Source organism: Jaculus jaculus, chromosome 5 (assembly GCF_020740685.1).
Source record: "Jaculus jaculus isolate mJacJac1 chromosome 5, mJacJac1.mat.Y.cur, whole genome shotgun sequence".
Classification (NCBI taxonomy): Eukaryota; Metazoa; Chordata; class Mammalia; order Rodentia; family Dipodidae; genus Jaculus; species Jaculus jaculus.
The window spans coordinates 170215067-170238520 of NC_059106.1; the positions used below are offsets into that span (position 1 = coordinate 170215067).

Sequence of the window (23454 nt, forward strand, 5' to 3'; positions counted from 1 at the left end):
CATGGGATGATGATTTGCTACCCAGGAGGAGAGGCGGCTCGGGTTGTGCAGGTGGCCCACAACTTGGTTCCTGTGCTGTCCTCTGAGCTCGGAGCGTGGAGGCTCTATCTTGCTCACGGTTTACATCCAGAATGCTGACACCCTAGAAATATCGCACCCTGGTGTATGGCCGTGCTTAGCTCTGAGACCCCTCGGGGTGTAGGTAGGACTTAGTCCTGGGGTGGAAGCCAAGCCTACTGTCGTGCAGGGGAGGGCACTGGCTGACCTGGAGGTGCCGAGATCCTTGAGTGGCTCTCGCTCACTGTGGCTCCTGGCCTCCCACTTTGGGGGTGGTTAAAGCAAGACGTCATCCAAACAGGCCGCACCAGGAGCTGCCAGACCCCAGGCTGTACCTAATTTCTTCCCTCCTTCCTTCCTTCCTCCCTTCCTTCCTCCCTCCCTCCCTCCTTTCTTCCCTTCCTCCTTCCCTCCCTCCCTCCCTCCCTCCCTCCTTCCCTCCCTCCCTCCCTCCCTCCCTCCCTTTTCTTTTTTTCCTTCTTTCTTTTTTTTTTGTGTGTGTGTGGGGTAGTTTCAAGATAAGGTCTCACTGTAGTCCAGGCTGACTTAGAATTCACCACGTAGTCTCAGGGTGGCCTTGAACTCACGAGGATCCTCCTACCTCTGCCTCCGAGTGCTGGGATTAAAGGCGTGCACCACCACGCCTGGCCTGTAGCTAATTTCTTAGTCAAATGGTCCACAGTCCCTTCCCTTGTGTGCCACAGGTAGGATGCTTCTGTTGAGGTACACTGCACGTGTGGGGTCAGGCAGGGCAGGCTCGCAGACCCGGAGACAGTAGTGGACAGGAGGCGCAGAGCAGAGGAGGGAGCGTGCTTCACAGCGCAGGTCCACGAGGGGTGGGCTCAGGAGGCTTCAGAAGCGCCTGTGGTGGTTTCTCTGGGAGGGAATGAGCAAGGCAAGGTAGGTGAGCTTGAGCCTGGACAGTTCAGCTCCCAGGGGCTTGGGTCTGTACTGATCAGCACTTTGCCCTGGGTGAGTTGGGGATCTTGGCTGGGGAGTGAGAGTTAAATGAGGAAGTAGTGCAAGACTAGATTGTTGGTTGATTTGCATGTCAAAGGTGTACCCTGTGCCCCAGGAAAGAAGGGCTGCTCCATCCAGTAAGACATCCAAGATGCCATGGCCTCAAAAAAATGGAAAACAGGGCTGGAGAGGTGGCTTAGCCTTTAAGTGCTTGCCTGTGAAGCTTAAGGATACCAGTTTGAGGTTTGATTCCCCAGGACCCACGTAAGCCAGATGCACAAGGTGGTGCATGTGTCTGGAGTTCGTTTGCAGTGTCGGGAGGTCTTGATGCGCCCAGTCTCTCTCTCTCTCTCTCTCTCTCTCTCTCTCTCCTTTCTCTGTCTGTTGCTCTCAAATAAGTAAAAATAAACAAACAAAAATAGAAAATAATGGGCTGGAGAGATGGCTCAGTGCTTAAGGTGTTGCCTGCAAACCCAAAAGACCCTGGTTCAACTCCCCAGTACCCACATAAAGCCAGATACACAAAGTGGTGCACACGTCTGGAGTTTGTTTGCAGTGGCTAGCCGCCCTGGTGCACCCATTCGCATTCATTCATATTCTCTCTCCCTCTCTTCTTGCAAATAAATAAAATATTAAAAAAAAAACATAAGCACAAGTAATCAAATGGAATCCTGTGGGGCACGGGCAGAGTGGCATCGGGCCCCTGGGGCCTGAAGAATTGGGCTCTTGGAGCCAGGCATGGTGGCACATGCCTTAATCCCAGTACTGGGGAGGTGGAGTTATGAGGATCGTTGTGAGTTCGAGGCCAGCCTGAGACTACAGGTGAATTCCAGGTCAGCCTGGGCTAGAGCAAGACCCTTCCTCAAAAACAATCAAAATAAAATAAAATTAAAGAGTTGAGCTCTTGGACTTGCCCGTGAGTCTCTGTGCTTAGAAGAGGGCCTGAGAAGATGGCTTAGTGGCCAAAGGCCCTTGCTTGCAAAGCCTGCTAGCCCAGATCAGTCCAAGCTGCCCACGTGCGACAGATGTAAAAAGTGGTGCCTGCATTTGGTGTCCATTTGCACAGAGGCAAGAGGCTCTGCCATGTTCATTTTGTGCCGTGTCTCTCTCTCTCTCTCTCTCACATACACACACATACAAAGAAGTGAATTAATTTATAAAAGAGGTCTTACCTATCATATCTTTAGAGGTTTTAGTACCTTTCAAGGGCAGCGACCTACTTTCTCCAACTATGCCCACCTACTACAGTTTCCACCACCTCCCAATGGTCCTTTCCGTTTAAATCCACCAATAGGTTAGTCCATCGAAGAGAACAAGACCCTTGTGACCCAATCACACCCCAGCCACCCCGTCTCCCAACACTGCAGCATTGGGGACCAAACCTTCAGCATATGAGCCTTCGAGGAACTTTCTGGATCCAAACTAGCAGTCTCCCAAAGGGTCTTGGTATCGTCAGTGGCCTTAGGGGTTCTGGTTGGGGCTGTGCCAACTAACATCACCTCTGTCCACATAGCAGGGCTGAGATGATTCTGTGCTGGGGCCAGGCTGGGCAAAGTGGCGAGAGATCAAGGCTCAGGCTCCACCCTCAGCGTGGCTCCCAGGGTACAGTTTCTGGTAGGCTGTGTGGAAGATGGGGACTGTTTCTGACTGAGAAACGGGGCAGTGGAGAAGAGGGGGTGGGTGCTGTGGTAGCTCACACACGCACTGACGGTGGCGCAATCGGGCTGAGACCCCAGGACAGCACGAACTCTGTAGATGGGGAAGTGAGGGAGGAGCCGGCTGGCCACAGCCCACACCTATCTGGGTTTTCATGGTCTCAGAACTACCCTTAAGAACCAGTGCGGGCTGGAGAGATGGCTTAGCAGTTAAATGCTTTCCTGTGAAGCCTAAGGACCCTGGTTCGAGGCCCGATTCCCCAGGACCCACGTTAGCCAGATGCACAAGGGGACGCACGTGTCTGGAGTTCGTTTGCAGTGGCTGGAGGCCCTGGCATGCCCATTCTTTCTCTCTCTGTCTGTCGCTCTCAAATAAATAAATAAAAATAAAAACAAAAAAGAATTTTAAAAAAAAGGGCTGGAGAGATGGCTTAGCGGTTAAGCGCTTGCCTGTGAAGTCTAAGGACCCCAGTTCGAGGCTCGGTTCCCCAGGTCCCACGTTAGCCAGATGCACAAGGCGGCGCATGCATCTGGAGTTCGTTTGCAGAGGCTGGAAGCCCTGGCGCGCCCATTCTTCTCCCTCTATCTGTCTTTCTCTCTATGTCTGCCGCTCTCAAATAAATAAATAAAAAATTAAAAAAAAAAAAAAGAACCAGTGCCAGCTCTTTGACAACCTTGTCCTCATCCTTCATTCCTATCCCCATCCCAGGTCTGATCAGAGGAAATGCAGCCCTGTTTTTGATGGAGCCTCATAAATCCTGTGGATAGGTGACATCCAGTGTCCCATAGACAGGCCAGGTCTGGCCTTGGATGTAACTTCAGTCACTCTGCTATGGGCACAAGAGTGAGGTGTCTGGGCTTCTGGGCTAACCCCAGTGTGGGTGGTCGGCCGTTCCCTTCGTCCTCTACTTCCTGTGTCCAGAAGTCCCACACCTTGGTGGATCACCTCTGGCTGCCACAACCCCTCCCACAACCTGGGGACTTGGCCCACAGACATTTGCTGCCTTCCAATCTTGAGGCTGGAAATCTGAAGTCAAGTTGTCGCAGGGCAGTTACTTCTGGGGTCTGTGTCCTGGGCTTGCAGAATTTGTCTTTTCCTTGTGTCCGCCTCTGAGTCTGTCTGTGGCTTGGTCTCTTCCTATAAGGACAGCCATGCTGGGTTAGAGGCCACACTAGATTTTTAACTAAACCACCTCCTTAAATACTGATACACCCTGAGGTCTTGGGGGTTAGAACTTCAATAAAAAGATTTGGAGAAGGGGCTGAAGAGACGGCTCAGCAGTTAAGGCGCTTGCCTGCAAAACCTATGGGCCTGGGTTTGGTTCCCCAGTTGCACAAGGTGATGTCTGCACACAAGGTCACGCACACGCACAAGGTGGTACACGTGCCTGGAGCTTGATTGTAGTGGTAGAGGCCCTGGTGCACCAATTTTCTCTCGTAAAAAATTATTTGGGGGGTTGGAGAGATGGCTTAGTGGTTAAGGCGTTTGCCTGCGAAGCCTAAGGACCCTGGTTTGATTCCTCAGGACCCATGTAAGCCAGATGCACAAGGGAGTTCATGCATCTGGAGTTGGTTTGCAGTGGTTAAAGGCCCTGGTATGCCCATTCTCTCTTTCTCTCTATCTGCCTCTCCTCTTCTCTCAAATAAATAAATTCAAAAATATTAAAAAAATATTTGGCTGCGTATGGTGGTGCACACCTTTAATCCCAGCACTTGGGAGGGAGAGGTAGGAGGATCGCCATGAGTTAGAGGCCACCCTGAGACTCCATAGTTAATTCCAGGTCAGCCTGGACCAGAGTGAGACCCTACCTCAAAAACCACCCCCAAAATAGTTGGAGGGGTCACAAGAAATCTTCCCTCCCCCTCTATCCTCTAGACATGGAGCTTCAGCTAGGAGACCCTGCCCCTCGATCCTGATGGTCTCGGTTCACCCAGCCCCTTGCTCCTTTCAATTCCCCCTCCCACAAAAACCAGAGGAGATGGTGTCTGCCTGCAGTCCCCTCACCCAGGCCATGTAACCACCCATAGGAATATGTGGAGGTGATGTGTCGTGAGACACTGGTACCCCAAGGCTTTGTGGGGTAGTGCTCCCAGGAGGAGCCCATGGAGCTTGAAGGACACCTGAGAGGGGTGCTCACTCCAGGATGGGGATGTTCATGTGAGGCCAGGACAGTCACATGACCTGTGGACTCTAAGGAGAAGGGAAACCTCAGCACCTGTTTAAAGTGAGTATGAGGGCTGGAGAGATGGCTCAGTGGCTAAGGTGCTTGCCTGCAAAGCCTAAGGACCTGGGTTTGACTCCTCAGTACCCATGTAAAGGGAGATGCACAAGGTGGTGCATATGTCTGGAGTTTGTTTGCAGTGGCTAGAGGCCCTGGCGTGTCCATTCTCTCTCACTCTTTCTCTCTCTCTCTGTGCCCCCCCCCATAGATAAATAAAATATTTAAGAAGCCAGGCATGGTGGCGAACGCCTTTAATCCCAGCACTAAGCAGGCCAAGGTAGGTGGATCACTGTGAGTTTGAGGCCACCCTGAGATTAATGAATTCTAGATCAGTCTGGGCTAGAGAGTGAGACCCTGCCTTGAAAAACCAATATATATTACACACACACACATATTTCAGGGTTGGAGAGATGGCTTAGAGATTAAGGCATGAAACCTAAGGACCCTGGTTCAATTCCCCAGTACCTATGTAAGCCAGATGCACAAAATGGCACATGCATCTGGAGTTCATTTGCAGTGGCTAGAGGCCCTGGCATGCTCATTCTCTCTAGCTGCCTCTTTCTCTCTTGCAAATAAAGAAATAAAAATTAAGAAAAATGAAAAAAAACTTAAAAAATAAAAATAATACCTGGGTGTGGTGGTACACGCCTTTAATCCTAGCACTTGGGAGGCAGAGGTAGGAGGATCACCATGAGTTCGAGGCCACTGTGAGACTACAGAGTGAACTCCAGGTCAGCCTGGGCTAGGGTGAGACTACCTCAAAAAACTCAAAAATAAATAAATAAAATAAAAATAATAAAATGACTATAAGGGGCTGGAGAGATGGCTCAGTGGTTAAGGCACTTAACTCAGTGGTTAAGCCTGATCTAGCCCCAGTTTGATTCCTAGTATCTGTGAAAAGCTAGATGCACAAAGTGGTGCATGCATCTGGAGTTTGTTTGCAATGGCAAGAGGCCCTGGTGTGCCCATATTCTCTCTCTTTACAAATAAATAAAGGAAGAAAAATGTTAATAGAAATGAGTATGAACTTCAAGAAGGAGCTAAGGCCATGAGCCTGAGATGAGAGCTGGAAACAAGAGCTGCCGCTGTGAGCTGGGGTCTGTCTTCCTCTGGCAGCTGGAGACGCCAAACCTCAAAGAGCTTTGGCCGCAGGAGCAGCATGGGGAAGGCTGGGGCCCACGCCAGCAGACTCACAGCAAACCACACACACACACACACACACACACACACGCCATACCTACACATGTACCAACAACCACACACACCAACATCCACAAACACCATCCACATATACATGCAACATCAGCATGCATGCTTACTGCCATATCCACTCATATGCATGCCTCAACATGTTCAGACAACTACCCAAACATGCTCATGCCGGCATTCACCACATGCACATACCAATGCACAAGGTAGGCACACGTCACTATCCATGTAGGGATGTCATAACATCCACACGTGCTCACTCACCCCATTGCCAGCACATATGCTTACACACAAACACCACCCACACTCACACTAGTGACACACGCACCATCACCCACATGCATGCTTACAACGTTCACGGACCTGCTTACACCGACGCACACGTGCAATGCTATCCTCCTCACACCAAGGTTGACACGCACTCGACACCCATCCACTTGTAAACACCAGTGCCCACACACACACATGCCAGCACCCACCGAGTGCCTGGAACCTGACATTCCTGCCGTGCACACTAACACCCACACGCACTGTCGCAGTCAGGCCCGCATCGCTGGTAGAAATCACCCAACCAAGAGCAGCTTCTGGGAAAAAGACTTATTTTGGCTTACAGGCTTGAGGGGAAGCTCCACGATGGCAGGGGAAAATGATGGCATGAGCAGAGGGTGGACATCACCCCCTGGCCAACATAAGGTGGACCATAGCAACAGGAGAGAGTGCCAAACCCTGGCAAGGGGAAGCTGGCTATAACACCATAAGCCCTCCCCCAACAATACACTGCCTCCAGGAGGTGTTAATTCCCAAATTTCCATCAGCTGGGAACCTAGCATTCAGAACATCTAAGTTTACGGGGGACACCTGAATCAAACCACCACACACATGTTCACACCGACCCCACACGTTCATGTTCATACTTGTCCTTGTGTGTACTCTCACACACCGTGTACACTCATCCACCCACAACTCACCCATATCACATGCACACCCACCCCCTGCTTACACACATTAGGTACTCGCGCACGAGAATGGCCGTGTGCATTGCACACACAGGTACGCTCACACTTGAACACCCATGTGTGCGCGTGCACACACACACACACACACACACACACACACACACACGCTTTCCCCCTCACCCCCCAGCCTCTTTCCTGTCTGTCTGAGCCGAGCAGGCTTGTGTGGAAGACCAGGCTCCGTGCTGGGCCTCATGCATGGCTTCCCTGCCGCAGCCCTGGGGGCCAGGCTGTATATGGAGAGAGACCACCCCAGAAGACCCACAAGGCCTCCCAAAAGGTCACTCAGAGGACGATACTGGGTGAACTTGAAGATCAATAAGCAGTCCTGAGCCAAGCTTGGCCTGGAGCTCAAGCTGGCCTGATGTTCTGGCTTCTAAGGATCCTCAGCACGTGCCCCTCTGGCCCTGGTCATGTGCTTCGTTCTGAGAGCCCACCCCCAGCCGGTGAGGTCACCCCGGGCTCTCTCCAGCTCCCTTTGCCCTGTACTTGCTGGTTAATGAGAAGCCAGATGTGGGGAGGTATAAAGGTGCCTAGGCTGCTGGAGATCTGCCACTCCATGTCCCTCTGCTGCCTCTCAAGAGGAGCATCCGGACCCAAGTGTTAGTCATGTCCCAGCTGGTGGAGTGTGTCCCCAACTTCTCAGAGGGGAACAACCAAGAGGTGAGGCCCTCACAGGGCTAACAGAGTGTCTGGGGGAGCTCAAGCCCTTCAAGAGAAGGGAGGGAGTTTGGTGTGGGAGGGGGGCTGCCTTCCTGGCTCAACTCCCTCAAAGGAGCTAGCTTACAAGCCCCCAGGCCATGCCATGGATGTGGGGGGCACTGGGTTCACTGACCTAGTGGTAGGAGGGGCATCAGGGCTGGTTGTGGGCCTGGGTTCTTTGGGGTGCGTCTAGTGGAAGTCTGGCCAATTGACTGACTTCAGTGCTCTCACCTGAAAATGGGGTACCTTGAAGATGAGCCTTGAGGACTGTTTGAGGTCACAGGGATGCCATCTTCATATCCACTCCAGCCCTCACTCTGGCTTTTCCCACCACCAAGCTGCCACTTAACTGATCCCTCTAGGGTCTGCTGTTGGTGGCAGGTCTGAGTTCATATTCTGGGACCATCCATCCTTCATTTATTATCATTATTTATTTATTTGAGGAGAGATACAGAAATAGGCAGGGAGAGAGAGAGAGAGAGGGAGAATGGGAGCACCAGGACCTCCAGCCACTGCAAACGAACTCCAGATGCGTGTGCCACCTTGTGCATCTGGCTAATGTGGGCCCTGGGGAGTGGAACCTGGGTCCTTTGGCTTTGCAGGCAAGCACCATGACTGCTAAGCCATTCCTCCAGCCCCCCATCTACCCTTCTGACTCTGACCTCTGCCATAAGGACCTTTCTGTTGCTTCAGGCAGGGTCTGGGGCTGGAGTTCGTTGGGCTCTTGGGGGAGCCTTGGAACCACCTTCTTGGGAGCACATTAGGGCTTGGGGGCACAGCTTTGCCAAGTGGGACTGAAGTGTGGAACCCATTAATCCTTTCTGCAGGTGATCGATGCCATCTCTCAAGCTATCGCCCAGACTGCAGGCTGTGTGCTGCTGGATGTGGACGCCGGACCGTCCACCAACCGCACTGTCTACACCTTTGTGGGGCAGCCGGAGCGGGTGGTGGAGGGCGCCCTCAGTGCGGCCCGCGTGGCCTGGCGCCTCATCGACATGAGCAAGCACAGGGGTGAGGGCGGGCGCTGGGCAGGGCCTACTGTGGCCAGGCTGAGCCTGATTCTTGTTCCAAGGTGTCCTGGGAGAAGGTGGCTCAGAATATGAGTCCAACAGGGAGGCTGGGAAACTTGTCTTTAGAGGACCCTTGGGCTGAGGGTTAGGGCTAGAGATGTCCTCGTGTGGTTCTGGTTCTTGCTTCCAGAAACAGGTAGGAGAAGAGGCAGGGGAAGCTTCCTAGGACTCGGGACTCAGCCCCTGGAGACCAGCTGCCCTAGGAGAATACCCGCTCCTGAATGCTGAGTTCAGGGGTCCTGAGGGGCTCTTCAGGGCCTCACTCATCCCAAGACCTTGACCAGAGCCTGGGGGAGGCGGGGCAGGACGCTGCGACGGGAAGCAAACCTGTCAACCTCACCCAAACCAAACGTAATGGCTGGTGTAGGAAGGATCAAAGGTTGGTGGACACACAGAACTGGTCAAAAGGCCAGGGCTTCTGCTCATTCTCAGGAAGAGGTTCTCAGGGGTCAGAAGTGGGGAGCAGGCAAGAGGCTTGTCCTGCTGAGGAAAGCCGAGCCACTGGAAAAGGGGTGGCAAGGCTGTGAGAGGAGGGCTGCTGCCCCCCGGCTTCCCCCAGGGCAGCAGAGGGACATGCTGGGTGTAGTGTGGAGTCTCTGAGTCCAGGGGAGGAAGGGTGGGGGCAGCTGGAGCTGGAGCAAGACTAGACACTTAGCCCAACGTGGTGGCACACGCCTTTAATCCCAGCACTCGGGGAGGTAGAGGTAGGAGGATCGCTGTGAGTTCGAGGCCACCCTGAGACTACAGAGTGAATAGTGAATTCCAGGGTAGCCTGGGCCAGAGTGAGATCCTACCTCAAAAAACAAAACAACAACAGCAACAAAAAGACTGGACACTCAGCCTGGCCAGAGAGCTTGTTTTTGTGACCTTTAGGAAAAAGTAGTTTATTTCAGAGGTCCAGCCTGCTCAAGCTCCATCACTTCTCCAGGATCCTTTTTTGCTTTGTTTTTAGGGTCTTAAAGGCCTCTTCTCACCATGGCCACCCTCGTATGACCGTGAGATTGATCCCTAGGAGCCATGGTGTTCCGAGTAGCCGTTTGGGGCCGCCTGCTCCCTTGTGGTTAGAGAGGATAACGGGCGAGGGTGATATGGGCCGTCCTTCTCTCTGCAGGGGAGCACCCTCGCATGGGTGCCCTGGATGTGTGCCCCTTCATCCCGGTGAGGGATGTCAGCATGGACGAGTGTGTGCTCTGTGCCCAGGTCTTTGGCCAGAGGCTGGCAGAAGAGCTCAATGTGCCAGGTGAGCGTTCTGGGAGGCTCTACCCCAGGGCCACTTGGGTCCCAGCCCCTTAAAGCATGCCCGAGTTCTCTGCCCTTGACCCCTGTTCCATGTGAAGATCACTGCTGAAAAACGACCAAGAGCAAGCCAGCACATGGGCAGCTTCTCGATGGTGAGACACAAGCAGGTAGATGCCACCTCGCAGCAGAGCACGGCCCGCGTGCTCTGTCCCGTGTTGCTGGGTGGTGGCAACATTTGACCATGTAAAACAATTTAGCAAGATGAGCTAGAAGAGTCAGAACTCTGTGCCTTCTGGAATAGAGCGATTTCACTTTGGGAAACCACCCTGGTCAAGAAAACAAACGGGACAAAGGGACGCAAGCTGGGGACAGAGAGCACATCTGTGTAGTGGGAGCCCAGGACAGGCAGCTCATGTGGTAATGTGGGATGGGATCCAGCCAGGCCTTGTAGCCACTATGAACTCCAGCATGCATGCAAGACTGGGATGTATATGCACAGCAACAAGGAGAGTTTTGTTTTCTCTCTCCTGTATTCTTTTTTTTTTTTTGAGGTAGAGACTCACTCTAGCCCAGGCTGAGTCTCAGGTGGCCTTGAACTCACAGCGATCCTCCTACCTCTGCCTCCTGAGTTGCTGGGATTAAAGGCATGCCCAGCTTCTCCTATATCCTTTTAAAAAGTTGATTAGTGGGCTGGAGAGATGGCTTAGCTGTTAAGCGCTTGCCTGTGAAGCCTAAGGACCCCGGTTCGAGGCTCGGTTCCCCAGGTCCCACGTTAGCCAGATGCACAAGGGGGCGCACGCATCTGGAGTTCGTTTGCGGAGGCTGGAAGCCCTGGCGTGCCCATTCTCTCTCTCTCTCCCTCTATCTGTCTTTCTCTCTGTGTCTGTCACTCTCAAATAAATTAAAAAATATATATATACTTATAAAAAAAAGTTGATTAGTGAGTGAGAGGGAGAGAGAGACAGAGAGTATGGGTGCATCAGGACCTTCCATGGCTGCAAACAAACTCCAGATACATGCACCACTTTGTGCGTCTGGATTTACATGGGTTACAGGGGAATCGAACCTGTACCATCAGGCTTCTCAAGCAAGTGCCTTTAACTGCTGAGCCACCTCTTCGGCCCCTCCTCTGTGTTCTTACATGTGTGGTTAGGTTCACCTTTCAGTGACAATGCATTTACAAAGGACACACGAGCGTCTTCCACCCGTGTTTCCCTGTGCCAGGTAGGAGGGAGGCCAATGCTGTGTGGACTGCACTACCCATTCCACGAGGCATAGAAAAGGGGGATCCCTTAGGCAGATGGAGCCTGTCCCCAGGGATTGGGGGGTGCTGGGCCCTCCCTAGCCAAGCACCTGACCAGCTAGGCTTCCTTGCAGTGTATCTTTATGCTGAGGCAGCTCGGACGCCCGGTCGCAGGACCCTGCCCGCCATCCGGGCCGGGGAGTACGAGGCCCTGCCTGAGAAGGTGCCACGGGTGGCCAGGGGTGGGGCGGTGGCCTCCTCACCCCCATTCCCTGCAGGAGCGGTGGACCTGGCCTCTCTGCCTCACCCTCCATAAACGTCTCCGCAGCTCAAGCAGACCGAGTGGGCCCCTGACTTTGGCCCCAGCTCCTTTGTCCCGCGCTGGGGCGCCACTGTCACAGGTGCGCGGAGGTTTCTCATCGCGTACAACATCAACTTGCTCAGCACCAAGGAGCAGGCTCACCGCATTGCGCTCAACCTGCGGGAGCAGGGTCGTGGGAAGGACCAGGCGAGTGGCTGTGGGCTTCCTGTCCCTTCTCCCAGGGGCCTTCTTTGGCAATCCCTAGGGAGACTGCTCACATTAGTGTCTGAGCCTTGCGAGGCCAGCGGGGTCATGGTTCCATGTTTGAAACTGGGGGGCCCTTGTGGTAACATACACTTTCCACAGAAGCACACTGGGTCAGGTTTTGCAGCTGCAGGTGTCCACATGTGCCTCCACGTCCCCTCTGGGCATCCCGAGTTTCCCCAGACGTCTCTGTGTGAGCCTTTAGGAACCCAGGGAACCGCTCTGCCAGGTCTGCACAGTAGTTCTGACTGGTGCGGAGTTCATGTCAGATACAGGTGACGCAGATACAGGTGTTTAAGGGGGGGTCCCGAGGGCCCCCTTCTCCTACTCCCAGAGATCCAAGTCTCACCAGGCAGGGAGGCGCCAGGAGTTCAGCCTCCTGCAAGGCGCAATTGCTTTATGCACAACATGAGAGCACAGAGACCCTCAAGTCCTTCTTCATGTCTCCTCTCAAGGGGAGCTCAGAGTTCTTGCCTCAGATCATTCAGCAGGGACTGAGGGAAAAAGAATGGCTGCTGGGGCGAGCCGGAGGGATGGAAGAGAGCTGTGACTCCCACCAGCCCCACATCAGTGTCTCAGTCCTCCAGGACACAGTATGGGTCGGGTTTGTCACTCAAATGGGGTGTTGATAGACACCTGAACTTTGGAGTCTCCATCTTCTGATGAGTGAGGAGGCCTTGCTGTCTACCTCTCTGGCCAGATCAAGTAAGAGAGGGAGGAGAGTCACAGTGCCAGCTCAGGCATCCGGGGCCACCTTGGCCTGCCTCACCTGGCTAAGAAATACAGCCCCAAGTGGCTCTCGGCGCTAGGTGTCAGGAAGGCTGGTCAGAGGCCGGGGCTGGGGTGAATTTCTTAGCCCAGACTGGGCAACACGTCTCCTTTGCAGCCAGGACGCCTGAAAAAGGTTCAAGGCATTGGCTGGTACCTGGAGGAGAAGAACCTGGCTCAGGTGTCCACGAACCTTCTGGACTTTGAGGTCACAGCACTGCACACAGTGTACGAGGAGGCCTGCAGAGAGGCACAGGTGGGCAGGACAGGTGCCCATGCCCTCACCACACACCCAGGCCCCAAGGTTCTGACGCTGCCCATCCTTGGCAGGAGCTGAACCTTCCGGTGGTGGGCTCACAGCTGGTGGGTTTGGTGCCTCTGAAGGCCCTGCTGGATGCGGCCACTTTCTACTGCGACAAGGAGAACCTGTTTATCCTGGAGGAGGAACATCGGATCCGACTGGTGGGCCCCCGCACTCACTTTGGGGGGCTGGGGGAGCGGGTGGGACGGGGCACCCAGGGAAGAGTGGAGACTGTGGGTCTGCAGCCGCGCCAGGTAAGCTCTTAGCGTCAGAGCAGGTCCCGTGCCCCAGAGGGCCAATCCAGGAAGCAGTCTCCCCAAGTCCTCTTTCTCCCCCAGTTCCTTTGTTTTATCAACTTGCATCTAGAAGACAAAATCTCCATCATCCTCTGGGGGACATTAGTGAGGTGGTCTGTGTCTCACAATAGGCACATGGTTGGGTTTTTCACAGAGTTCTTGCTTTTGGCCATTGTATTTCGCCTGCTTGTTAACCTGGGTCAGCAGGTGGGTGGGGACTTCCTGCCCTCCCTGCTGCTGCGCGAGGGCCCGGCTTCCCTCTGCTTAGTGAGGTGTTAGCATATATCAGGAGTTGTGCTCATTTCCTTTTTTTTTTTTTAATTTTGTTTATTTTTATTGATTTATTTGAGAGTGACAGACAGAAAAAGGCAGTTAGATAGAGAATGGGGGTGCCAGGGCCTCCAGCCACTGCAAACAAACTGCAGACACATGCACCCCCTTGTGCATCTGGCTTATATGAGTCCTGGGGAATTGAGCCTCAAACTGGGGTCCTTTGGCTTCCCAGGCAAGCACTTAACCGCTAAGACATCTCTTCAGCCCCATTTCTTTTTTTTTTTTTTTAACATATGATCCCTTTTTTATTGACAACTTCCATAATTATAGACCATGGTAATTCCCTCCCTACCCCACTCTCCCCTTTGCAACTCCACTCTCCATCAGACCCATTCCCTCTTTCAATCAGTCTCTTATTTAATATCATCAACTTTTCCTCCTGTTACGATGGTCTTGTTATGTCAGGCACTGCGAGGTCATGGCTATCCAGGCCATTTTGTGTCTGGACGATTGCATTGTAAGGAGTCCTACACTTCCTTTGGCTTTTACGTTCTTTCTGCCACCTCTTCCGCAATGGACTCTGAGCCTTGGAAGGTGTTTATAGAGATGTTTCAGTGCTGAGCACTCCTCTGCCACTTCTCAGCACTGTGGTGCCTTTTGAGCCATCCCAGAGGTCACTGCCATCTGAAAAGAGAAGCTTCTCTAACCAAAAGGGGGAGTAGCATTAATATAAGGGTATGAACATTAAGAGAAGTGCTTACTGGATGGTTTGGTGAGCACAGTATATATATTTAGCCAGACACAAGCAGATGTTATACTCCTAGGGCTCATGACTACCCCTGTTGTAGGTTTTCAGTGTCCTTCTCATGGAGTGGGCTTCCAATCCAATTAGAGAGCAGCTGGTTTCTCCCATAACAGACATGCCACTATTGCACCCATTGGCTCATTTGGCCTGGCTGGTGAAACTTAAGGCTTGCAGTGTCCACTGTTGCTTATCTCCACTGGTGATTTCTTTTTCCCATGGAAATGCATGCTGCGTAGCTTTTTCCAGCTTTGTGTCAGCTGGTATATACAGAGGAGGTTTTCAGCTCAGCTCCAGCAGAATTTCTCAGTGAAATGCAGCCCAAGTATGTGGAATCTTCAGCAATAGAGTCTTGCCATCTATTCTTGGTGGGAAATCAAGAGCTCCAACAATGGCCTATAATGTTTTGGGGGCATCAGGGACCTCCCTGGCCAACAACTCACTGGAAGGTATCCCATCCCTGGCACTGAAAATTTTCTAGTAATAATCTATGGCTACTGGGTGTTCCATTGTCCCAAAAAGTAGGTCTCATTACCTTTTAACAGAATATGTTATATCATTTTTTTTTGGAAGTGAGTGTATGAAAGGGTGTTAGGGATTAAGTCCAGGGCTTGGAATATGCTCAGCAAGCACTCTTACCACTGGGCTATATCCCCATCTCCATTACTTCAATTTTTTTTGAGGTAGGGTCTCACTCCAGCCCAGGCTGACTTGGAATTCACTATGTAGTCTCAGGCTGGCCTCAAACTCACAGCGATCCTCCTACCTCTGCCTCCCGAGTGCTGGGATTAAAGGCATCACCACCACACCTGGCTTTCCATTACTTCAATTTTAAAATTTCTTCTCCTTATTATTATTGGGGAGGCTTGAGTGTGTATGTGTGTGGAGGTCAGAGGACAACCTCGGGATATTGGTCCTCTCCTTCCCCCTTGTTTGAGACAGAGACTGAAGTCACTCTAAGGTAAATACCATAACCCCACTGAGGAGGGTCCCCAGGATAACAGGAGCAGGGGCAAGAAGATGAAGGAGTATAAACTAATTATATATATATGGCAAGAATTCAATAAGAAAACATTTTCCCATCTCACATGTAATTAGACACCATTAATGCCAATACTCTTTGCTGTTTTAACATACAATTTTATATTCTTTATCCAAAAGTTCTGATACCCACACTCTTCTGTAGGTCTGAGTTTGCAAACTTTTTCTGTTATGTTTCTCACTTGGTAATTTGCTTCTTTCATGTTGGGCATGGTGACTTTTTTTTTTTTTTTTTCCCTGAGGTGGTGTCTCGCTCTAGCCCAGGCTGACCTGCAATTCACTATGTAGTCTCAGGGTGGCCTTGAACTCACAGCGAGCCTCCTACCTCTGCCTCCCAAGTGCTGGAATTAAAGACATGTGTCACTACGTCCTGGTTTCAAGGCCATTTCTTGCTTTTACTCTTGGGCCCTTGTCACCCCTTAACTGTCTCACTCAACTCTGCAGGTGGTGAACCGGCTGGGCCTGGATTCCTTGGGGCCCTTCAACCCAAAGGAGAGGATCATTGAGTGAGATGGCCCTGCCCCTCTCTTGCACTTCCAAGCCCCCTTTTCTCTCCCCTCCTTACCTCTCTCCTCTCCACTCCTGCCCCTTCTTCATCTCCACCTATCCCCTCCTCCACTCCAGTCTCAAGGTCTCAGCTTACACCCCCCCCCTTCTGCCCCGTCCCTCTCCCCTCTCCCCTGTCTCCTCTCCTGGCTCTCTGCATAGGGCCGGGGGTCCCAGGGATCTTTGTCCCTGAGCCACCCCCACCCGGCAGGTACCTGGTCCCTTCTGGGGACCCTGAGCAGAGCCTGCTGGACAAATCCCTGAGTGCCTTCATCGGTGAGGTGGGCGCCAGGTCCCCGGCCCCTGGTGGTGGCTCCGTGGCAGCGGCTACTGCTGCCATGGTGAGCAGGGTGGCCGGCTTTGGAGGACCTCAGGCTGGGGGGCCCTGGGCTGGGGGGATCCTCAGCAGGGGACACTGGAAGGCCAGACCCACAAAGGGCGGAACCCCTCAGCGTGGGCTCCCACAGTTGGGACCCCTGTTCTGGGATCCCCTCTGGAGGATGGGGCGGGCTGGCATGCAGGGTGGGCCCCACAGCTCATCCTTCACCAGGGAGCAGCGCTGGCCTCCATGGTGGCCCAGATGACCTACGGGAGACGCCAATTTGAGCACCTGGACTCGACCATGCGGCGCCTGATCCCACCCTTCCACGCAGCCTCGGCCCAGCTGAAGTCGCTGGTGGACGCCGATGCCCAGGCCTTCGCTGCCTATTTGGTGAGTGCTACGGGGCGTGGGGGGCGCTGGCCTGCCCTGACTCCCAGCCAGGAGCCAGCGTGGAGCAGCGGCCAGCCTGGGATAAAGAGCTATGGCCAATGGCTATTTGCGGGCCCAGCATTTGGAGGGCATGGGACCCTGCATGACCCGTGGGCACAGGCTGCTACCCTATGGGAGAGAGTGGGCACCTCCTAGGGGCCAGCCAGCCGATGTGCATGAATGCAGATCCCACACAGATCCACAGGAAAGAGACCTGTTGGAGCAAAGGAGGCAATAGGACTCAACATAAGCTGGCGATTAAGGGTTCAGAGTGATTAGAGAGGATGTCTAGTCATAAAATAAGCTGTCAGCAGTGAGGGGACAGACATCACTCCACACTGTCACCCTCAGATGCCCTGGGAGTCCTTTTAATTAGGGACTCAGGCAAAGGGACAGAAACACACAGACAGACATTCAATAGGGGGGTGGGACAGATGCCCAGAGGTAGAGATACAGTTAGAGATAGAGAGAGACACACAGACAGAAAGGCATTTAAAGAGAAATAATTGGTTTAGATATTACAAATTTAGGGTCAACCCTAAATTTGGAAATTAGAAGAAATAAGTTGAATACTTAGAAAACAACCGTAGGGTAAAGTTAGATGAATGCAAATTTAACTGAAAGGCAGAAAGAAAAGTTAAGATAAACATCAAAGGTGTTTGAAAGTTGTAAAATAATATAAAGTGAAGTGTGCATAAATGTTGATTTGTGTCTCCCATGAGATAAGCAGAAACAAGATGGACTTTTGAAAAAAGTAAGAAAGGAGCCGGGCGTGGTGGCGCATGCCTTTAATCCCAGCACTTGGGAGGCAGAGGTAGGAGGGTCACTGAGTTCGAGGCCACCTGTCAGCTTGCTAGAGGGAGACCCTACCTCAAAAAACAAAAAACAAAAGTAAGAAATTGCCAGGTTTCCAGAAGAATAAAATGCTAGTTATGTACCCTCCCTATCAAAAAATAAAAAAAACTGGGTTGGAGAGATGATGGTTTAGCAGTAAAGGTACTTGTTTGTAAAGGCTGATGACCAGGGTTCAATTCCACAATAACCATGTAAAACCAGATGCATAAAGTGGTGCATACTTTCTGGAGTTTGTTTGCAAGGAGGCCCTGGCAACCCATCCTCTCCTCCCCCTCCTTTCCTCCAAACCATTACTCATATAAATAAATAGATAAATAAATGTTTTATTTATTTATTTTTTAAAATTTATTTATTTGTGTATGCATGCATAACTGTGTATTTATGGGTTCTCCAGGGTCTCTTAATTTTATTTTTATTATTTGAGAGAGATAGATACAGAAATAGAACGGTGGGGGAGAGAGAGAGAGAGAGAGAGCAAGTGAGCATGTGTATGTCAGAGCCTCTAGTCATTGCAAACAAACTCCAGATGCGTGTGCCCCCTTGTGCATCTAGCTTACATGGGTCCTGGGGAGCCAAACCTGGGTCCTTTGGCTTTGCAGGCAAGTGCCTTAACTGCTAAGCCATTTCTCCAGCCCCATGTTTTATTTATTTATTTATTTTTAAATATTTATTTATTTGTAAGGAGAGAGAGAGAAAGAGGGAGAGGGAGGGAGGGAGTGAGGGGGGGAGAGAGAAAGAGACAGAGACAGAAAGGGAGAGAGGGAGAGAACGAAGACAGACCGAGAGAATGGGTAGTCCAGGGTTAGGGTTCAGCTGCTGCAAATGAACTCCAGATGCAAGTAACACTTTGTGCATATGACTTTATGTGGGTACTGTGTTGTTAGGCTTCGTAGACAAGCGCTTTAGCTGCTAAGCCATCTCTCCAGCTCATGTATTTTAAAAATATTTTTGTTTATTTATTTATTTGACAGAGAAAGAGGGGAAGAGAAAGAAAGAGAGAGAGAGAATGAATGGGTGCGCCAGGGCCTCCAACCACTGCAAATGAACTCCAGATGTGTGTGCCCCTTGTGCATTTGGCTAACATGGGTCCTGGGGAATTGAACCTGGGTCCTTTAGCTTTGCAGGCGAATGCCTTAACCACTAAGCAATCCTCCTAGCCTTCATATTTTTATTTTTATTTATTTATTTGAGAGATAGAAGAGAGAAAGAGGGAGAGAGAAAGAGATAGGGAGAGAGAGAGAGAATGAGAATAAATGTGCCAGGGCCTCCAGCCACTGCAAATGAACTCCAGATGTGTGCACACTACCTTGTGCATCTAGCTCACGTGGGTCCTGGGGAATCAAACCTGGGTCCTTTGCTTTGCAGGCAAGCACATTAACTGCTAAGCCATCTCTCCAGCCAGCTGTGTTATGTTAAATTGCTGTTGGCACTGGGAGAGCCTGGCACTGTGGGAAGGGCACTGGGAAGAATTCAGAGGATCTCTCAGAGTTTTGCACTCCTTTTCTAGAAACAAGATCTCTGGGGAGTGCTGCTCATTTGTCCTCTCCAGGTCCCCCATGTGGGAACCACAGACACCAATAGAAGCATCATCCTCAAAGAAAGTGCCTCTGGGCTGGAGAGTTGGCTTAGCAGTTAAAGGTGCTTGTTTTCAAAGCCTGATGACCCGGGTTCAATTCACCAGTACCCACATAAAGCCAGGTGCACAAAGTGGCACATGCATCTGGTATCCATTCATTCTCTCTCTCTCTCTGCTTACAAATTTTAAAAAATATATTTTTATATATTTAAGTTTATATATAATATCTATATAATATATGTATTTATATATAATATGATATATAAATATATATAAAATTTATATATATATATATATTTAAATAAAAATATTTTTTTAAATAAAAGGGCTGGAGGGCTAGAGAGATGGCTTAGCGGTTAAGGCACTTGCCTGGGAAATCTAGGGACCCATGTTCAACTCTCCAGGTCCCATATAAGCCAGATGCACAATGTGACACAATCTCACAAGCTTGCACATGTGCACAAGGTGGCACATGTGTCTGGAGTTTGATTACACTGGCTGGAGGCCCTGGTGTGCTCATTTTCTCTCTCTCTCTCTCTTTCTCTCTCTCGCTCTCACTCTTACTCTTTTGCACAAGAAAAGGACAGTCAGTTGGGCTTGCCTCAAAGAAAAAAAAGGGGGGGGCCTGGAGAGGTGGCTTAGTGGTTAAGATGCTTGCCTGTGTAACCTAAGAACCCAGGTTTGATTCCCCATTACTCATGTAAGCCAGATATACAAGGTGGCACATGCATCTGGAGTTTGTTTGCAGTGGCTTGAGGTCCTGGTGTACCCATTCTCTCTCTATCTGCCTCTTTCTCTCTCCTTCTCTCCCCCTTCCCCTTCTCATAAATAAATAAATAATAAAGAAAGTGTCCCTGTGTGTGGTCCGTGGCACACCTTGCAGTTCCATGGGTAGTGATGGCACTTTAGGGCGCACATGGGCACTGTGCACACCACTGCCCTTGGCCGCTTTCCCCATGTCCTACAGTCCTTGCTCACTGCCATTTTGGTATGGAGAGGGAGCCCCCCACCCCACCCTTGCTCCCCATCCCGCTGTGGTCGCTTACCACATGTATTTGGGCCACCCCTGCACCCTTCTCGCGGGGGTCACTCAGCACGCGTATTCTGGCCTTTTTTGCTGGCAGGAGGCCATGAAGCTGCCCAGGGGCACTCCCGCGGAGAGGGACAGGTGAGCACCGCGCACGGCCCTGCCAGGCCCTCATGGCCACAGGCTTCTGTGTCTGGGGGGCTGGTGCGTCCCCATTCTGGGGGGAATGTTGTCACGTGTGGGGTCTGTGTGCTGCTGGGCAGGAGCTGGCTCAGAGACGGTGTCCGAGTGCGCCCTGTGCCCAGCTCACACCCTCACCCCCTGGTTCCAGGCGTGCGTCTGCTCTGCAGGAGGGGCTGAAGCAGGCCGTCACTGTGCCACTGACGCTGGCGGAGACTGTGTCCCAGCTGTGGCCAGTGCTACAGGAGCTGGCTCTGTGTGGGAACCTGGCCTGCCGGTCGGACCTACAGGTATGCGGGCTTGGGGTGGTCTCAGCATCCTGTAGCTGGCTTTGATTGCTCACGTGTTCAAGGTTGCCTTGCAGTTAGGCAGCCACTTGTGTGTCTCCAGCGCCTCTGGCCACGAGCATACCACCCTTCTCCTCCCATCCCCCATTCTGGGAAACCTGAGGCAGCTCGTGGAAGTAGATGCCACTCATGGGGAGTCCAGCAGGACAGGCAGAGCTACCCCAGGACTCTTCAGCGCATAGGGACTTTCAGAGTCTGCTCCCGAGGATCCAAAGAGATGACTCTATTCCAGGGGTAGCCCTTGACTGCAGGCAGACAGATGTTGAGGGCAGCTGCCTCTGTGCAGCCTCCTCAGGCCTCCTAGGGGAGCAGGTTTCCTTTCGGAGGCTCGGATCTCTGGCTGAGATGGCCCTGCTGTGGCCTTCACTCGATGGCGAGGGGCATGCAGGCCCCGGCACAAGCCCTTGCCTGCGGATCCTCGGAGGGGCATCAAACCGAGGTCCTTTGGCTTTGCAGGCAAATGGCTCAGCCTCACCACCTGGGTGAGGTTTCCAGGAGGTGCCGGGCATGGTGAGCCCAGAGCTAATCCAGAGCTTCTCCCCGTGTCTCTGCAGGTGGCAGCCAAGGCTCTGGAGACTGGCGTGTTTGGAGCTTACTTCAACGTGCTCATCAACCTGAAGGACATTACTGATGATGTGTTTAAGGAGAAGGTATGCAGCAGCGGGGGCGGGGCAGGCCTGGTGTGAGCGTCAACCTGGTTGTGTCCACTGTGGGCAAGGGTGATTCCTGCGGGTCACCTGTGGGGACAGACCCTTGCCTTCTTTCTGGGTGCTGTGCAGGCAGCCAGGTGCCTCATGACATCCCTCTACCATTCCCCTTCCCATGATGCTAGTCCTGGCGGTGGGGAGGGCTGGGGATGGAGAGCTGCCTGTCGGCTGTCATGGTGGAGTGAGGGCCTGGCCGCCTCAGCCCAGGGACCTCCGTGCACCAGAGCAGCCCAAGGGCTGGGAGTGCAAGGTGCCGGACCCCGGCATTCACGGCAGTTATGCGGTAAATGTATTCTTATTGAGGTATAATTCACAGCACGTGTCATCTTTTATAGTGAACAATTCAGTGGTGCTTAGCACATTCGTGATATTTAATTGATTAATTAATTAATTTGAGAGAGTGAGAGAGGGAAAGACACACACACACACACACACACACACACACACACACACACACACACAGAGAGAGAGAGAGAGAGAGAGAGAGAGAGAGAGAGAGAGAGAGAGAATGGGTGTGCCAGGACTTCCAGCTACTGCAAAAGATCTCCAGATGCATGTGCCACCTTGTGCATCTGGCTTACGTGGGTCCTGGGGCATCAAACCGAGGTCCTTTGGCTTTGCAGGCAAATGCCTTAGCCCACATTCATGATATTGTATAGCCACTGTTCTAGTGAGTTCCAGATCATTGCCATTAGGAAACTCCTATTCATTAGCCTAGCAGAGAAAGAGTGTGAGAGAGAGGGTGGGGGGGTGGGAGGGAGGGAGAGAGAGAATGGGAGCACTAGGGCCTCTAGTCGCTGCAAATGAACTCCAGGCTCATGTGCCACTTTGTGTATCTGGTTTTCTGTGGGTACTGGGGAATTGAACTCTGGTCATTAGGCTTTATAAGCAAGTGTCTTAACCACTAAGCCTGGTGTATTTTCTTCTTTCTTCCTCTCTCCCACCCTCCCTCCCTCTTTCTTTCTTTCTTTCTTTCTTTCTTTCTTTCTCTCTCTCTCTCTCTCTCTCTCTCTCTCTTCCTTCCTTCCTTCCTTCCTTCCTTCCTTCCTTCCTTCCTTCCTTCCTTCCTTCCTTTCTTTCTTTCTTTCTTTCTTTCTTTCTTTCTTTCTTTCTTTCTTTCTCTCTCTTTCTTTCTTTTTTTCCTTCTTTCCTTTCTTTCTTCTTTTTGAGTTAAGTTCTCAGTCTAGCCCAGGCTGACCTGGAACTCACTCTGTAGTCAGGCTGGCCTTGAACTCACAGTCTTCCTCCTACCTGTGCCTCCCCCAAGTGCTGGGTTTAAAGGTGGCTCCACCATGCCCGGCTGTAGCTTAGTTCGTACATGGCATGCTGGAAGCGCTGCCTCTTCTGGGACTAATGTCTTCCTGTCCAATTCCAGCCAGGACAAGTGATATGAGTGCTGCCCTCTGAGCCTTGGGGACACAGCTCTGCCCTTGGGATGAGATGGGAAGAATGGGTGGGGGTCTACGGAAAGTCCGTGGGTCTGCCTGTCCCCAGAGCTTTTGCTACACAGACCCGGGAGTGGGTGGAGCTGCCTAGGGTGACCCTGGGCAGACCAGGGAGAGGCAGCAGTGGGGCCTCGGCCTGTAAGGACAGTCAAAGGGACAGGCTGTGCCTGTCAGGAGCAGTGAGCAGCAGCAGGGGTGGAGGTGGTAGGTAACACCTCTCTGTGTCTATCAGATCCATCTTCAGGTATCCAGCCTCCTTCAGGAAGCCAAGACCCAAGCCACGTTGGTGCTGAGCAGTCTAGAGGCACGGCAGGAGTGATGGCTCCAGAGCCCTCCCCAGACAGACAGCATAGCCCTCAGTGGCCCCTCACCCATACCAAGAGGCCCAAGCCTTCCCTCGGGGGAGACTCAACCATGACCTCGGGGTCAGGATGCAGGATCTATACTCAGCTGTCCATGGGGACCAGAAGATGCAACAGAAGCAGAGGGGTGAGGGGCAGGGGTGGGACTCTGTCGGTGGGGGGGGTCTCCTGTGGGCATGCAGCCTGCCACCCTCTTTTCCTGCAGCCTTCACTAAAGTCTGAACACTGAACCTGCCTGGTGT

The 23454-nt window shown here is 52.1% G+C and overlaps 1 protein-coding gene across 1 annotated transcript; it reads left to right on the top strand.

The window, feature by feature from the left end:
• Nucleotides 1–7655: 7655 nt before the first annotated feature.
• Nucleotides 7656–23333, top strand: Ftcd (formimidoyltransferase cyclodeaminase). The gene is made up of 14 exons (XM_004669432.2): nucleotides 7656–7779; nucleotides 8646–8829; nucleotides 10000–10128; nucleotides 11505–11593; nucleotides 11699–11878; nucleotides 12822–12959; nucleotides 13034–13165; nucleotides 15861–15922; nucleotides 16174–16303; nucleotides 16513–16674; nucleotides 20269–20312; nucleotides 20503–20641; nucleotides 21253–21348; nucleotides 23083–23333. The coding sequence occupies exons 1-14, from the start codon at nucleotides 7726–7728 to the stop codon at nucleotides 23167–23169; spliced, it is 1626 nt and encodes a 541-aa protein (XP_004669489.2). The 5' UTR covers nucleotides 7656–7725; the 3' UTR covers nucleotides 23170–23333.
• Nucleotides 23334–23454: the final 121 nt, after the last annotated feature.

Bases quoted from the DNA above. Each gene is read 5' to 3' on its own strand.
- Ftcd (XM_004669432.2), top strand. From the start codon at position 7,726: ATGTCCCAGCTGGTGGAGTGTGTCCCCAACTTCTCAGAGGGGAACAAC. The intron at 11,594-11,698 runs GTGCCACGGGTG...ACGTCTCCGCAG, and splicing joins ACGAGGCCCTGCCTGAGAAG to CTCAAGCAGACCGAGTGGGC. The intron at 15,923-16,173 runs GTGAGATGGCCC...CCCACCCGGCAG, and splicing joins CCAAAGGAGAGGATCATTGA to GTACCTGGTCCCTTCTGGGG.